We start from the raw sequence: 18371 nt of genomic DNA, 5'->3' as shown, positions 1-18371 counted from the left end.
CCTGTGTTTGACATGCCAAACATTTCTCTCTGTTCAGCATTGTCTTGTTATTGACATGCCACAAATGTCCCTCTGTTCAGCATTGTCCTGTGTTTGACATGCCAAACATTTCCCTCAGTTCAGCATTGTCCTGTGTTTGACATGCCAAACATTTCTCTCTGTTCAGCATTGTCCTGTGTTTGACATGCCAAACATTTCTCTCTGTTCAGCATTGTCCTGTGTTTGACATGCCAAACATTTCTCTCTGTTCAGCATTGTCCTGTGTTTGACATGCCAAACATTTCTCTCTGTTCCTGTGTTTGACATGCCAAACATTTCTCTCTGTTCAGCATTGTCCTGTTTGACTTGCCAAACATTTCTCTCTGTTCAGCATTGTCCTGTTTGACATGCCAAACATTTCTCTCTGTTCAGCATTGTCCTGTTTGACATGCCAAACATTTCTCTCTGTTCAGCATTGTCCTGTGTTTGACATGCCAAACATTTCTCTCTGTTCAGCATTGTCCTGTGTTTGACATGCCAAACATTTCTCTCTGTTCAGCATTGTCCTGTGTTTGACATGCCAAACATTTCCCTCTGTTAAGCCTTGTCCTGTGTTTGACATGCCAAACATTTCCCTCTGTTCAGCATTGTCCTGTGTTTGACATGCCAAACATTTCTCTCTGTTCAGCATTGTCCTGTTTGACATGCCAAACATTCCAAACATTTCTCTCTGTTCAGCATTGTCCTGTGTTTGACATGCCAAACATTTCTCTCTGTTCAGCATTGTCCTGTGTTTGACATTTGACATGTCCTGTGTTTGACATGCCAACATTTCTCTCTGTTCAGCATTGTCCTGTGTTTGACATGCCAAACATTTCTCTCTGTTCAGCATTGTCCTGTGTTTGACATGCCAAACATTTCTCTCTGTTCAGCATTGTCCTGTGTTTGACATGCCAAACATTTCTCTCTGTTCAGCATTGTCCTGTGTTTGACATGCCAAACATGTCCCTCTTGTAATGCTTTTCCTGTGTTTGACATGCCAAACATTTCCCTCAGTTCAGCATTGTCCTGTGTTTGACATGCCAAACATTTCACTCTGTTCAGCATTGTCCTGTGTTTGACATGCCAAACATTTCTGTCCTGTGTTTGACATGCCAAATATTTCTCTCTGTTCAGCATTGTCCTGTGTTTGACATGCCAAACATTTCTCTCTGTTCAGCAATGTCCTGTGTTTGACATGCCAAACATTTCTCTCTGTTCAGCATTGTCCTGTGTTTGACATGCCACACATTTCTCTCTGTTCAGCATTGTCCTGTGTTTGACATGCCAAACATTTCTCTCTGTTCAGCATTGTCCTGTGTTTGACATGCCAAACATTTCTCTCTGTTCAGCATTGTCCTGTTTGACATGCCAAACATTTCTCTCTGTTCAGCATTGTCCTGTATTTGACATGCCAAACATTTCTCTCTGTTCAGCATTGTCATGTGTTTGACATGCCAAACATTTCTCTCTGTTCAGCATTGTCCTATGATTGACATGCCACACATGTCCCTCTGTTCAGCATTGTCCTGTGTTTGACATGCCAAACATTTCCCTCTGTTCAGCATTGTGGTGTGTTTGACATGCCAAACATTTCTCTCTGTTCAGCATTGGCCACTTACATCCCTTATCTGTATGAACCCCAACAGAGATGCAGTCTGACCCATCCTGCTAATATTAATTTGTATCCCAGTCACTAAGATCATGAATAAAATATTATACATTTGCATCCATTGTCATATTTTTCATCTCTGGGGTGATATGTTCCAAATTAAAGGATTTATTTTCTATTAAAAAAATCCTTTGATGGATAAATAAAAGAAAACAAACAACAGGTTGTATTATATAGGAAAATCATATTTCTTTTAATTTTCTTGTCAAGTACACTTGGTTTTCTACTAGTATCATATAATATGCAAATTACTGAAATGTACATGAGTAAACAGGTAATGAAGGCATCTAGAGAAAGTGTCATAATGGCTAAGAACTGACCAGTGGTCAGTAGTGGTCAGATCACATGACATTACAATGGTCATCAAGCATCTGATACAAACAGTCACATGACCAAATTATATTGAAAATATTGCATGATCATGTGACCTTGAAATATTGATGTGTGATTATCAGTTACGACAAATCTAAAATTCTGGTGGTTGTATATTTATGTAAAGTTCATTTGTGATGTTTAAATGTTTTCGTGATCACTTGGTTCTGGGCTATAAAAGTCACATGATCCTCTACTCTCACCTTGTGTACAAAAAAAGGTCATGTGACTAGTGACTAAGGTGTCACATGACGCTGACAAAAACATACAAAACATCGAAGGACTGAATCCTTGTCTCACATTTCTAACCCTATATCCTATATAACCCAGCAAAATCACCAGTAAAACATTTGATTGTAATTATCTTTAAAAATGAAAAAAAATTTGATTTTGTGTGGTGAATTGACCCTTTCATAGTATTACACTGATGTATGCTGTGACTTAACAACACGCCATTCCCTTTGTACACAGGCAAACAAGAGGTGTGACTAAGAGATGACTGAACATGAAAAGGTTGCCATGACAGCAGAAGCTTCCAATGTTGTCTCGTCAATAGATGTCACTATTAAATGATAAAAAATCTCCCAAATATCAAAAAATGTGCCAGGAAAATTTTTTTTAAAGCAGAAAGTGGTCACCATTACAAATTATCAACTATTCATTGATAGGAAAAATACCTTAAAATTCAACAGCTATTGGTGTAAGTGGAAAGGGATAAATACATATAAAAAACAGTAAAAATAAAATAAGGTCTTTAATCTTGTCAAAATCAAGAATAAAATTCATGAAAATAAATGAATTTAAAATATTTGTTGAATAGAAAACACAAAATGGTACCTTTTTGGTACGCTATGTATGTAGATTAAAAACACTTTTTGTGTAAAATGAGTTGAATTATCTATCAAGAAAATTTTCATCTTCAAAGACTTAGAACTTATAAAATATACTGCTCTGATCTGCTACATCTTCCTGATTTGAGGGTCTAGATGAAGAAATTCACACATGAAGTTTGGCATTTATCAAAGAATTCAGTTTTCTTTCTGATACAGAAAAAATCTACTTTCAATGGAAATTTTATTTGATCTTAACAATATGTACTTTGGTTTTATTGTTACGTCTTCTATTGTATATCATTGTTTATAATGGAAGAATTCTTGCTTTGCTGTCACATAGTACTAACGAGAAAAATTGAGATAATTTCTGATCTGACCACCAGGTGAAATAAAACCACTGATACACAGATATGACATAACAAGATCTACAGTCAAACACTATACAAATAGTATAATCATATTTTTGGCACATAAGTTTGCAGAGAGTGATACAAATATTAAACATCAAAAACACAAAACAGAATATTAACCAATAAGCATATGATGTAATTATCAAGTCCTTTCATCACTTCATTGATAGATCCAGGATATTTCCACAGCAGGAGGCCCAAATTTCAGATTTTTGTTTAACTTAGCAAGGCAGGGTCTTGGGGAACCTCACCATACAAAAAGACTTTTAACCATCAATTTAGAGGAAAAAAAAGGGTCAAATTTTCTCTCTCCTGGATTCATCAATGATGTCAACAGTGTACATGCCATAAGTTGACTCAAGTGCATATGTTAACTAACTGTGAAAGGGGTAGACAGCAAAGATTTAACATTGAGAATGACATACAATGGACCAGGAACTTAACATTTACATAGAACACATTCGGGCTATATAGATATAAACAAATATATTTAAACAGGAACATTTTGAACAAATTTGATAAATAATTATAGCAAATGTACAATAATAGAAATTTAAAACTGTGTTTTAACAGCTACACACGATCTCTCTCTCTCCCCACATCTTTCAGCTCCCGTACCGAAAAAGGCATTCAATGCTAATATTGCCTAGTATATCAATTTACATTTAGAATTTTTATTCCATCATTGAAAACGAAATAATGCAATAATATCATAATGATTGTTTGTATTTGTTATTATGTCATAATCAAGAATGAATTGTTTCTGAAATCAACATACAAATAAACAAATGGTTTAAGATTGTGATGTTGATATATCGAATCTGCATATCAGCAAAATTTCAATATCTTTATGATGGTGTTAACATTTTAAAATCAGCAATGCACCTAAAAAGTATTCTTAAGAACATATCTTGTACAAGTAAAACATCTCTAAGATCAAATCATATTTTTTTAGCATAGGAATACACATTCTCATACAATATGACATATTATCCCATAATGAGAATACTGTATACTGAGATATTTTTGTTCTGGGTTATTTTCACCTTTAATGTACTATTATACACTTATTCACTACATGTTCATTTCGCCCATTAAAAGGGTTATATAAGTGTAACAAAATTTTGCCTCCATCTTAAATTCTGCCTCCCTAATCGTGGACGAAAACACTGAAAATAAAACGAGGGCAAAAATTTCACGGTATACAGTAAATAGGACTATATAGAAAAACATCAAATTAGAGGTTACTGAGTACATGTGTAAGGCATATACAACTTATACGTACACACCAGATTGACTTTACCCTACTTATCCAGCCTGCTTCCAAGAAAAAAAAACACCAGATTGTACAATCAGCAGAAAGGTTGTAAAATGGAAAACCCACATCCATAATTTGCGAGGTTATGCTCTGGGTCCCTGGGCTTATTGTAACGTAAACTTTGTTTTATCAGCATGACATCTAATCTCAATGACAAAGGTAAAAACTGTGATTCGATAAGAGAGTCAGCCATTGATTTAAAAGTTAAAGACTTAATTGTAGTGAAACCGACCTGAAACTTGTAGTTCAATGAAACAATAGGCCCAGTTGAAATTATAGCTTACCAGGATTAATTAAAGCTAACATAAGTAAGCATCTCATATATTATATAGTTTAAAAAGTTCTAACTGAATACATCATCTGTTTTAACATTATTAGGAGAAGGCATCCTTATTAAAAGAATTAATTTCGCCCCTTTTTTTGAATCTTCTACATGGCTACTCCCATCAGAAAAATAAATCTGAATGTTATTTGAATATATGATTTTGTGGTGAGCTAGAAATTGACAGATAGACCAACATGGCACCATGGCATGATCTCACTTATTCAGATCAGCTGAGCTGAAATATTACACATGTAAAGAATGTGTATATAGAGGAACATTTAACAAAGTCACACAAACAAAACTATCAAATTAACAAACTCTGTGATAAAAGTAATACAAAATCATTACCTGAGAGAGCCAAGAGGTGAGATATAGAAAATTGTCAACATTCACATTTTTATCATACTAAAGTCAAAGTCAAAGAGAAACAAAATATTATACTCTTGATCAAACTAAGTTTAGTTGTCATGGTGATAATAAATATCAGTTTGATAAGTAGAAGAGAAGGTTTTGACGATTTGCATTTGTTGGGTATTGTCAAATGTTGACCTCTTCTGAGCTAACATGCTAATCAAAGGTGCATATACCTTCAAATCTGCATTTTACCAATCCTATAAATAATGCACCGAGATACATATTGGTGTTATAAGCATTTTAAATTGCTTACAGACATACTAGCTAAACACAACTGCAATACAAAGACAAATAAAAGCACCAAGTTGTATGGTTTTATCAATGAGCCCGATTTCTATACATAAATATGTTCTAATTATATCGTATGATATTTTACATCTGTTTTGGAAATTAATACAAATACTTATTGACATCTATGAATATCACCAGGTGATATTGCATATGAATATGAATAAACAAGTATGACTATTGCATAATTAAAAATATGCATGAATATTCATTTGCGAATTATGATGCATGAATATTCATAATTTACTCCCATGTTTATATGACTATTTGATATTATGAACATTTATATATTAGTGACTCATCATTTATGAATATTCATAAATGTTCAAATTCATTTTAATATGTAATGATTTGAACACATGAGAATGAATACATATAATAGTGACTTTAGTATACATGAATCTCATGTATGTATATTCATATGTATATTTGTTGATGAATATGCATGAACGTGTATGAAGCTGGTAAATGAAAATCAATTATGCCCTATCTACAACGTGAACATTTTGTAGATTTACAACAATCAGCAGTTTGACTACAAATCAGCACTGTATCTAAATTTGGTTTTGTAGATGAATAGTTCTCTCTCAATTTATTTGTAGAATATCCATATTGTATACATATAACTCTAATGTTGCACACTTTCAAAAGGAAACGGCTTTAGTTATTCTATAGTCTTTGGTAATTATTGAACAAAGTTTCTGCATAGACCATCATGTTAGTAATGAACTATAATGGACAGGACAATGACATTGACGCTTACAATCGTAATGAACATATATATATATATGTTATATATTAATCTACACGTAGTGGTGTATTAGACACCTATCACATGACCAAGTGATGTATACATACACGTACATTTAAATAAATGATGATAGAACATATCTCCTTGGTAAAAATCAAAATATACAAATACACCTCGACACATGGCATATCGATACAGGTACACGCAATCTATGATTAGATCTGCCCACAGTCGTACAACACACACGTTAAGATGCTTTACAAACATGTTCAGTAGTCGCGATGTGATACTGTTCCCAAAAAGATGAAAGACACGGCATTGGTGAATATCTGGTGAAGGTGAACATGAGGTCATGACCTCTGAACCGGTCATACATAGTCTGGCATATACCGACTTGGCCCTTCCATTGCAGTGATCACATGACCTAATTTGGCGGGAAGTTGTTGGGCACTGGCAAAACCATCCAATTCCAAACTCTCATTTATCTGAAATGAAAATAATGAACAATTACAAATAACATAACAGCAACAATTAAATTCACAGACAATTCTGGGATAACCAAAATGATGGTCAGGTCTGAGGTTTATAAAAAACAGGTGTCAATCAGCAAAGGTTTCAGTAAATTAAGGTTTCTTTAAACATGAAAATTCAATTCTTTGTTTGAAATGATTTTATCTTTTCTTTTCAGAACATATGACCATACCTCATTATTGTATTTCTGTACGTAGTTGTACAACTCATACAAGGCATTTTGCTTGGTAAAATGGCCCGTGCTCATCTGTAACAAATACATCATTTTAAGTGCAACATTACTTATGTATGTAGATATCAAAGGACAACAATAGCAAAAAAAAATTTGATAATTAAATGCATGCATGACTAATATTTAAAAAAAAAAAAAAAAAAATCATTAGTGCATGACATTTAACAAAAATTAAAAAATGGAAAGGAAATAACATTTTCCTAGCTTTCTGGAGCAAAGTTATCAGTGAAAGGACAAAATGCTGATAGAAAGCTGCTGACATAAAAAAGACCACCAAAATAAAAGGAAGAACATCATCCTGTACCACACATTGCAACCATCTTTATCATGTTGTTCAACAAGAGGATTAATGTTCAATGGATTCATGGTGTAGTAAGTCAAAGTTTCTACTCCACAGGAAAATTTACCACGCCCTAACTTTCACAATGTGATAGATAATTATGTACCCGAGAAACGTCGGCCAGGTAAGCATTGAGGTCTTGGTCACTGACAGCCGGCATTGCCTGGATGTCACTGAAGTACTTCTCAACCCACTTGCGGTATTTTGGAATATCTTTGGCAAACAGAAGCTTGTTTGAAGGAGAATCCTGTAGTGATAATAGAAATATGTTAAAATTGTATTCCATATAGCATATTTAACATAAATTAATATTATTACATTTTTTTTCAAGTGATCTGTATTATCTTTTATCTATTTGAAATTTTAATTTCACTACTATATTCTTCCAAGATAGTGACTTTAACCTTTGATTTAATTAAACAATAATCATATCTGTATTTTTGTGTCAACTGTCAGAGAAAGGAAACAAAAATGACACACCTTGCCAAGTCTGTGTTCTGAGGTTGAGCAACTGTCCATGAAGGTTTGTGCTACCACTGAGAGACAGGAATCCACAATGCTTGGTTTTTGTATGTCATATACAAAGTTGGGATTCTTTATAATGTTAACCCAAAACCGCAACAACAAACTTGAAATGAAAATAAGTATAGATAAAGACATTCATAATACATCTGTACTCAACATATATTATCACAGTGGAGATCTACACATGGAACTTCAATAATTATAATAAAACTGACAAAAATCATCACACTTGAAAATGACAGGATATCTAGAAAAGAATTTTTCATACATGTCTCATTTCATAACATACATAAATGTAGAAGATTTTAATGAATATATTATCAATATCATCAATGGAAATTTTCTGTTTAAATCACTATTTTGTTTCATTCTCCCCTTATATTTAGTACCTTACATTAATATAAAAAATTCCCATGGTTCAATATGTTTAATGAGACTTCTCTCTAAAAATTGGTTCCTTACATTTACAAGAATCTATTTTAAGCAATTGGTTCCCTAAATCTATAGAGAATTATCTATAAGCCTTTGGGGTCTCTACATTTATAGAGGATTATATATAAATATGTCATTCCTTACAGTTATAGAGATTTCTATATCTTTTGGAGCTGTAGATATTTTCCATTTCTTACCTGTTACACTTCCAGGTATGGACGACATCAGGGTCAGTGATGTTATAGTGATGAGCTGCCTGATCCATCATATCAAACAAGTATTTAATCACCGGTGGCATGGTGCTGTCCACCTTGAGGACCATCTCAAAGAAATCATCTATGTACTGTTTCAGCGTTCCCTGTAAAAGATGTAAAAAAACCACCATAGAATCCAAATGGTTTACAAAGAACAGTATAATTAAAACTCTGAAACACATGCTTCTAAAAACTTTTGATGACTTAAAAAACATTTTATATGTTAATATTTGAAAGTCTATGTAGGTTTGAAATTGAAAACAATTTTTTCTGAGTACAATGATCCCGTAAGCAAGCTGGAAAGTTACAGCTGATGATATTAACTTATAGTTACCTTGGTGGCCAGCAGCCGTGTGAGATAAATCTCCGAGCTCATCTTAAGACCTCCTCCATTGTTAGAATCATCATGTTGTTTCACCTATAAGAATAATTGGTCAGATATTCTTTGTTATTTAATATCCAGATGAAACCTATGAAACCTTCCTAATAAAACCTTTGTACCCTAAGAACTAATTAGATAGACATTATATTTTGCTTTGTTAAAAACAATATTGACAAATAATTATTACATTTATAACTTGAGTATTAAAATTTGACAATTTAAAAAAAAAAAGTATGTTGTAAAAAGAAACCCTAATGGAGTTAAGTATATATAATGTTGTACATGAACAATTTAAGGAAGGGAGGTAACTCACCAGATGCCAGATCTTGGTGCCAACCTCATTTTCATTTCGAGCAATGGGAGCTGCATCCCTGTGTTGGAAGCCCATGGAGTGGACAGAACCTGAAACAGAAAAGCAATAATCTCTTTGACCTACATAATGAAAAGAGAAGAAAATTTTTCACCCTTCACTGCATTTTCCCAAAATTAAACCAATCAATTTTTAAATTAACAGCTATCATATAAATTTAAACTTCCTGCTCTACAATGGCAAAAATATGACATAGCTAAAATTACAAAATTCTGGTTTTGCCACCAAAAAGCAAATTTTGTGCAGGATAAACCTGTTATACAGTACTTAAAGATCGAAGTTGATCATCAACCTTTTTTTGAGATAGATTAAAATTTGTTGAAAAGTCAGAAGCAGCTGTCTACGAGAAAAACAAACAACCTGTTGATATAGGTATATGGCTGTATCACAACCTACCATTGGGTGAGCGTGGCATAGTTCGACAGTTCTGATGATGAGTAAGAACCATCTCTGAATGGTCCAACACTTTGTAATGTTGTAATGTATTGAGCTGTTTCCAGCCGTCCACTTTTATTGTTGTGTTATCCTCGTCCAACATCATACGGCCACTGTTACTTAATTCTGTAACCAGAACAAAATATCATTCACAGAGTACTGTACTAGAAGCTAGATTTTGTCCTAGATATTAGTAAATAGATGTTGTCCTGGCAAATGAGTTTGCTCTTGTAAATAATTTTGGACAGGTAAACAGATTTTTGACTATTTTTGAGATTTTGGGTTAGTAAAGTTCTGATTTTGTACTAATAAATGGATTTCGGATTTGTAAAAAGTAAATCAATTTTGGACTTTTATTTAAAGTTTGGACTATTATTTAAAGTTTGGACTTATTTAAAGACTAGTAAAATTGTAATTATGGACTAGTAGATAAATTTTGAACTAGAACTCTGTCATCAGATTTTTGACAAGTAAAGCTCTGACAAGTAAACAGATTTTAGACAAGCAGCTAGATGGCATAAACATGGCGACTGAATCATACATACCTAAATCAAGTTCTACTGCTAATGGCCTCTGGGAATAGGCAAAGTTTCGGAATATTGTGTCCAGCATCTTCTCTTTGGCTTGTGTAATAGTATCACAGTCTAAAACACGGCACTTGTATCGCTTACCCTCAAACTCCACATTCAAGTTCTACAAGTATAAACCACAAGAAGCTTACCCTGAGTCTCATTTAAGAAATACTGTGTTAGTAAGAAAATTCATCTGCCTATCATCTGAATGTATCAAAGTTTGTTAAATAAAGAACCACAAGGTAAAAAAAAAAAAAAAAAAATATTTCAAAGATTAAAAGTATGTGGTATGGCTTATGAACATTTACTAACCAGCATTTCTACTTCAAGTTTACACTCTGTCCTGAGCAGACGGTCCTCTGACAATGAATACCGCGCATCACAGGTCACATGATCTATTGGGCCTTTCTCCACCTGCACCTTGATGGCCTTATATAGTATGTAAAGTGACGAGCCTGCAGAGTCCTGAAACAGGTGAAATGATAGGTATAAAAAACGGGTACAGAAAACGAGACAAGGTATCAAAGTAAAAACAAACACTAATAAGCCCATAGTCCTATGTTTATAGCCTGTACACTTGAAAAGGAGTGAACCCCAAACCCATGCATTTCATTCCATTTCAAAAAGGGCTAAAAGTGTCCCATGGGCTTATTATAGGTCAATTGACACTGAATGTTCAACATTCATCATAGCTATTAATGGCGTTCTTTATATAATTTGTACAGTTGCTAAAGTGAATGCTGATAGAAAATGCTACATAAGGTATTATTGACCTTCCAATACACATGAATAGTACTGTTTCAAATCCTTTTAAACCTATATATAATATCCTAACTGTAGTTTTCTTTCAATTTCATTTTGGTGGCTCTTTGAATATAACATTATATATATCTTATCATTATCTCAAACAAAACCTTTCCACCTCCATTTCATTTTTTAAATCACAATATTCCAAAAATTACATCTCAGCATTTTTGTGAACAGTAATACAAAGTAGTTTCAATAAAGACTGTTATGAAATCTTCTGTTGTAGCCAATGATAAGACTTAATACCTTTTAAGTTGAAAAAGTTTATGACAAACATCACTGCTGAACCAACAACTGGTGAGACAGCAAAGGAATAATGAAACTAAAATACAGAAACTAGGGACAGTGATAGCAGCCTGACATTAGAATCTCTTATGTTTACACATTTTTTCATTCAGCAGTCAATTACAATGATGTATGATTTGATATTCAAAATCATTGTTAAGTTCTAGAAAAAGATTTTCAAATTTGATATAATATTGAAGCAGAGACGGAGTAATTCTATATTCTATATTACATCTCTCCTAACATTATCAAATCAACATTAATCTAATTCAATCATCTAATCTTAATTCTTAAATTTCCAGCCAGTCTATATCCTTGCTTAATCTTAATTGTACCTTGTACAATCTAAATCCTATCTCGTACAATCTAAATCCTATCTCGTACAATCTAAATCCTATCTCGTACAATCTAAATCCTATCTCGTACAATCTAAATCCTATCTCGTACAATCTAAATCCTATCTCGTACAATCTAAATCCTATCTCGTACAATCTAAATCCTATCTCGTACAATCTAAATCCTACCTTGTACTACAATCTAAATCCTATCTCGTACAATCTAAATCCTACCTTGTACTACAATCTAAATCCTATCTCGTACAATCTAAATCCTACCTTGTACTACAATCTAAATCAGAACTTGTACAATCTAAATCCTACCTTGTACTACAATCTAAATCAGAACTTGTACAATCTAAATCCTACCTTGTACTACAATCTAGCTATCAAAATCTCAGCTATTTTCAGTTAAATTTGGTTGATTTGCATCTCCAACTGTTCATATACTAAGAATTCTGACGATTGGAGACACAATCATTACCTGATTACTAATGATGGAGGTTAGCCTAGAGTATCTAAATTACATCGTTTAGATCTACTTAAGAAACACAGCAACAGAAAAATAGAAAATAAAAAAAAACTACCAATGTTCAAGAATTTGTCAAGGACAAGCATGAACGGTGCATCCGGAAAACTTACATCATTAATCGAGAAATCTCTTCGACATATATCTAGGAACTTAAATATTTCTGTTTAATCCTAGTTCCTCAGATATATAGCTATATCAGTAGGAATTCAACCATTTTTTCCGGATCTAAAAGTTCAAATCTAAGGATGTGGGATAGCATCAAACCCATTTGCTGCGGGATCTCTATTTTCCAACACATTACCTAAATGCATGGCTTGTGATTGGTGCTAAAGTGCTGTGATGAATATTCATGTGCTAAAACTTTTCTAATTCATTCAAACAAACTCAAACCGTCCAGGTAATCAAAATGCATTGCTTCTGTTCGAAACAAAATTTCAAATCATATCAAACAGGTAGGAAATCAAAACGTGTAATGATTGATGAGTCTATGAATTTCTGTACGTTATTGTCTCCGAGCATATTAACAGCATGGATGAATTTTCCACATAAACATTATCAGGAAAAATGTCCAGGAGTGAGTTTTCAGATCTACAGCTCTAAAGAAACTTTCTTTTCTTTCTTTCTTTTTTAAATAACCTACTCGTAAGCCAATTGCTGTTGTCAATGAATGATAAGATGCCAAAGGTTGAAAAAACTAGGTGTCCAGACATCCCATTCCTGTGTATACTTCATTATGAATGTGTCATTATTTTCCCCCTCGCATTATCATATCACACATAAATAATCATTTTTGTCATCAAAAGACCATTTCTTTATCATTTCTCCAACACCGAGTATCATTATGACAACATGGAGACATCAATGCCAATTAGACACATACACCCAGAAACAAAGGACAAATCTCTCGGCTTTGTGTACAATACAATATCTGTTAGATTACAACGTGTCGTATTAGTTGGGTTAATTACATATAGTACTAAATAGTTTTTGAAAAGTCTTAATAAGTAAATATTAATATTTTCTGTCATTTCTAACTAAGATTGGCCAAAGTGCAACAAAATCCCAATTTTGCTTTTTGCACTACGTTAAAAATTTTCTGTCTAGTGTGTGGAAATTTATGCAACAGGAAGCATAATTTGGCGACATTGATTTTTTAAAAAGAAAAAAATAATGAATTTTTCTACTGATACAATGAACGATTTTAGAATATTTTAGAACTTTGAAGTTCTTCCCTAGACTTTAGAGACTGATGTAATTGGATTTGGTTAGTATAAATAACCTTATTGGAAGTCCTCATTCTCTGACGATCTTGAATATGATTTAAAGCAAACAGCAACACCTGAATCACCAGACATTCATTCAAACTGTGCTCTATTCTATATGCCTGTGTAGCTGCTACATTTGAGGCTTTGTATGGTAGATAAGACATTGATGCAGTTTTAGACAGTAACTGTGCAATAAAAGGTATCATTTAATCCTTATTACAAATTATGCATAAAAAGTACATGAACTCTGTGTCAATTGCAGCAAATAATGAAATAATTTTGTTGGTAGCAGACTTATAAACAAGATATCTAATTTTACTGATATTTTTTCAATGATATTATCTAGATTACTGTAAGGTATATCTATATAACTATAGTTTATGTAGCTGCAGCGTGTTATTACACTATGGATGGCAATAAAGGGATTAAGAAGCATCTTTGAGTTAATTGAAATTCTACATAATACATTTGAGCTAAACAGAAATTTGACATCTCACTAAAGGGGCACAACTCCTGAAAAGCACTGGCTTGCGTATAATTAGCTTATGAATATACATGAGATGATATTTGTCCACTCAACACACACTTACTGGGAAATTCGACTCTTCCTGAAAGTGAAGAACATCTCAATTTCAGACTGGGATCTAGCAATATTTATACTGTTCACTTTATTACATCTTCTTTTAAAAAAATTTCTTCTACCTCTTGAGAAGATGTTTTCTTCAGTAAACTCTGTCCAAACCAGACATTAGACAATCCTTGACCACTTGACTCTACTAGTTCAAATTATATATGAAATCTAGAATGGACAGAGTCTGATTTAGACAGAGCACTAATACAATGACCTTTGTTTACAAATTCATTAAGACAAATAATTTTACTTGAAAACTTGTTTCAACTATTTCAAGGGCCTCCAGATCAATTTAAAAAAAAAAAAAAAATTAAATTAAAGAAATAATTTCTTTTAACAGGAGTACCAATAACAACAATTTCTAGAGAAATACTGAACAAATAAACAGAAGGATCTTGATTTATTTACTAAAAACCGTTTAAACAGTACCGGTATATAGAACATATCGGATACATCTAAAAACATACTGAAAATAAATTTCTTGCATGAGAGTTTTCACAAGTGACTTTCAATGACAAAATTGCTTTCTAGGAATTATTCTACAAAGCGTTAGCTAACGCCACAAAGTACAATGTAGTAGATCAACCAAGCACATTAGATCTCTGGCTCAGTATACAGGAAACAGTAGCAGCCTTATGTTTAAATGGTAAGCTTCATAAAACTTTCCATACTTATGACTTCAGCTCTGAGATTCTATGCAAATACCAATATTACGAAAACTCATAAAACAGAATTTTGTTAGAAATCTGCAGAAACCTAACATATTTTGATATCCTCTTAAAATTCAAAACAGGCTACCTTTGCTTAACTGATTCCTGTACACTAACTTTTACAATATCTACTGCTATCGTTTTTTTCACTCATAATATCTTACCGTTCTGTTCAAATAACGTTTCCTTTCAGATTCTCATTATTGAATAGTAATTTTTTTTCTTTCAGTGACACATTATTTCTTTCTTACAACCTTTTATTCAAAAGTTGGCAACAACAATTGATACCTGTTAGAAAGGAACAGTATTTGATACAGACCTGGTTAAATATGTTTATGAGATTCATCGTCAGTTTTCTAATGGGAGACAACTCTTACTTGTCATTGTTTTACTTACCACTAGGTATTTATACAAACACAGAGACAGCCAATTTGCCAACAGTTTTTCCACAACAGATTCCGTCCTAAAACACAGAATGAAAAAAATAATATATATAAAAAAAATATGTAGGTATGTATATACTTACTCAGTAATTAGTTATGATATTGGTAAAATTTCACTTTAACACAAAAATTATGTCACTATGCATATGGATATTGTTATTTCCAACAGAAATCTATTTTTCAACACATCTTTATATCATTATAAAATCAAATGAATAAGTAAATTTTCTGTGATTGTTGAGTACATTTTAGTATAAAGAATTACAAGTGTAATTGACTGACCTCCTCAGCATGAGCTTTGGATGTTTGCTGTCAACCGATTTCTCTATCAGATCTGACAGCAGAGTTTTCAAAATTCTGCAAAAAATAAAAAAACAAATCAACAATTAGTTGAGGATTCTCTAAAACAAACTAAAATTTGCTTCCTTTAAGTTATTGTCACCTGTAGTAATTATGGTAAATTGTAGAACAATTTTTTATTAACTGTAATGCTGCTAAAAATGTCCTTATTTAAATGGTAGTGACACTTACAGGTGATTTCCGTTGTTATAGACATAGGCACATCAAATAGAAGTATACGATTCCTTATCTGATCGTAAGTCCTGATCTGACGCTACATAAAAATGTACTGACAATGTGAATATACACTTACTCTGTAGCATATTCCATGTTATTCTGGTAGAGTATCATCAACAGGGAGGCTACATTGGACCTGAAATAACAAAGGAACCATTATCTATAGGAGGAATTTTCATTATATTGCCATCTCTGTAGTTATGTTCTGGCAGGATGTGGCCTTTAGACAGCCAAACCTTGTTATACTGCCACAAATACACACATAAAATTTTGATGTCCTGCCTACATTGAACGGTAAAATCTTGTTAATTTGCCATAATTGAACATTAAAACCTTAATATATTGCCAATCTTAAAGAGTAAAGCCTGATTATACTGCCAACAATGAACAGTAAATTATAGCTACGTCGCCACAACTGAACAGTTAAACTGTGTTATACTGCCACTGAAACATTAACTGCTTTCTGGTATAGTATAATATTAATATCCTGCCAACATACACAGTACAACATAGAAGGAAAACCAGTTAAAATGTTAATGAACTGCCGTCATTTTTGAAACCTTATTATAACGCCACTTTTCCACTATGAAGCTTCTTTATACTGACGGATGGTTTACATACTTGTCTCTGATACTGAAGCTTTTCTGTCTCTCCAGAGTTCGGATGAGCAAGAGGAGGAAATGTTTGTTCTGTAACAGCTGGCTGAAGTGAGCAATACCAATGTCTGGATGGCGATCAATGTTTCCATTCTTTTGCTGAGAAAAACAGGAAAGCAACTTTCATTTTCAGCAAATACAAGTTGTGTATTTCAGGAAAAACATCTAAGTACAGGGCTCATATGAAATCTATGTTGAAATGTAGATTATTTCTTGTCTAAAATGAAATTTCAGTTTTACATGCCATTAACATTTCATGATAGAAGAAGGGATTGAAAACCGACATCAAATTTTGTGAATTTTTGAAAAATTGCAACTTGACAGGTAACATACCATAGGCGGGTGAAGAATGACATGGTCCAACATGCCCGGAAACAGAACGTTAAAGGTATAACTCTCAAAGCTGTAAAATGGCTTTTTACTGGCATCAAGGTCATTTGTCAGGTCAGTCATGTCTGTTTGCAGCTCCGCAAATGCTGGAATACAGTTTAAATCCAAATGTACTTTTTATGAACAACTTTTCTTTTTATCATGACAATTTTTTCTTAATCATAATCAAAATGTGGTGATGAAGGCAACTGTCTGTTCATTTAAATATCAGTTAAAAGAGAAATAATGCTACCCTCCAGTTTTCAGTATTACGCTCACTACCTTTCGTAAAAACATGAAGGATGCAGGTTAAAAATTGTTGATGATACCAAATAGAATCTGACATGATCTGAGTGATAATTTAAACCAGAATGTTGAACAGTCAGAGCACTGTGTGCCTCATTGTACATCATCCCCATTCTATTTTTAGAAACACTGACCTTCACCTTCAATCTTACAATCATTCTGCATATTACCATTTTGTATAAGTTTAACATTGTGATATTTCAGTAATTCCAGACATCTGGAAACTACTACTTCTTAAATAAGTTCACTTTTTAAATGTTCTTGTGCTTATTTAATCTTCTATTTCGATTTTGATTTGGGAGAATTGTTTAGTGGTGTCACTATATCGTGTTATTACCTTGGCGACATTCATTACGGACATTGCTTTCAAGAGAATCAAGTTGGATTTGCATTTTCCTGAACTCTCGTCTTGAGCGTGTCTTTTGGCGGTGGTAGAACCATGTAAACAAGATGACTGCCAGTATGATAACAACCACAATGGCCACAACACCGATGATTATGTACACAATCATGCTTCCTTCAGAGGTCGGCAATTCATAGGCCAGAAATCCAATCTGGTACTCCCGATTTCCAATCTTCACCTGAATGAAAGATTATAAAGTCATTACAGTGTTTATTCCAAAATAGAACCATGTTTGATAATAAGCCCATGCAAAAGTAGAGGGCTATTCCAGTAATACGTCCATGTGACCCAAGGAATCTAAATAAATCACTTTTGTCCATTTTTTCAATTTCCTGCACATTACTTCTTAACAAATCCTTAATTAAATCAAATTCTATGGGTGGTACAGTGCTCCAGTGTATTCCTTGGGTGAGATAGATGTTTTACTGGAATAGCCCCAAGCTGAAATACTTTGAGTAAGATAAAAGGAATTTGTTTGAACCCCGCGCTTAGTGCAGGATACATACTTTAGGTGAACAACTGTTAGGAAATTAAAAATAAGTTTAAAATTATACTAATAACACACAACCTGTGTTGATT

The 18371-nt window shown here is 33.1% G+C and overlaps 1 protein-coding gene across 1 annotated transcript in view; it reads right to left on the bottom strand.

Annotated features, from left to right (window-relative positions):
- Positions 1-1854: 1854 nt before the first annotated feature.
- Positions 1855-18371, bottom strand: part of LOC132555123 (plexin-B-like) — a 38421-nt gene continuing 21904 nt past the window's right edge. Inside the window, exons 22-38 of the mRNA XM_060219466.1 lie at positions 17727-17970; positions 17048-17190; positions 16680-16813; positions 16135-16194; positions 15765-15839; positions 15436-15502; positions 14289-14306; positions 10787-10939; positions 10448-10595; positions 9864-10028; positions 9411-9499; positions 9050-9133; positions 8659-8819; positions 7985-8132; positions 7611-7751; positions 7105-7179; positions 1855-6886 (exon numbers count right to left, since the gene is read on the bottom strand). Of these exons, the coding sequence (XP_060075449.1) occupies positions 6770-6886; positions 7105-7179; positions 7611-7751; positions 7985-8132; positions 8659-8819; positions 9050-9133; positions 9411-9499; positions 9864-10028; positions 10448-10595; positions 10787-10939; positions 14289-14306; positions 15436-15502; positions 15765-15839; positions 16135-16194; positions 16680-16813; positions 17048-17190; positions 17727-17970 (2022 nt within the window). The 3' untranslated portion in view covers positions 1855-6769. The remainder of the gene's footprint in view (positions 6887-7104; positions 7180-7610; positions 7752-7984; positions 8133-8658; positions 8820-9049; positions 9134-9410; positions 9500-9863; positions 10029-10447; positions 10596-10786; positions 10940-14288; positions 14307-15435; positions 15503-15764; positions 15840-16134; positions 16195-16679; positions 16814-17047; positions 17191-17726; positions 17971-18371) is intronic.

Source organism: Ylistrum balloti, unplaced genomic scaffold (assembly GCF_031769215.1).
Source record: "Ylistrum balloti isolate Yb309-2 unplaced genomic scaffold, AGI_CSIRO_Ybal_v1 Utg370452, whole genome shotgun sequence".
In the NCBI taxonomy this organism is placed as follows: Eukaryota; Metazoa; Mollusca; class Bivalvia; order Pectinida; family Pectinidae; genus Ylistrum; species Ylistrum balloti.
This window is presented reverse-complemented; position numbering and strand designations above follow the sequence as displayed.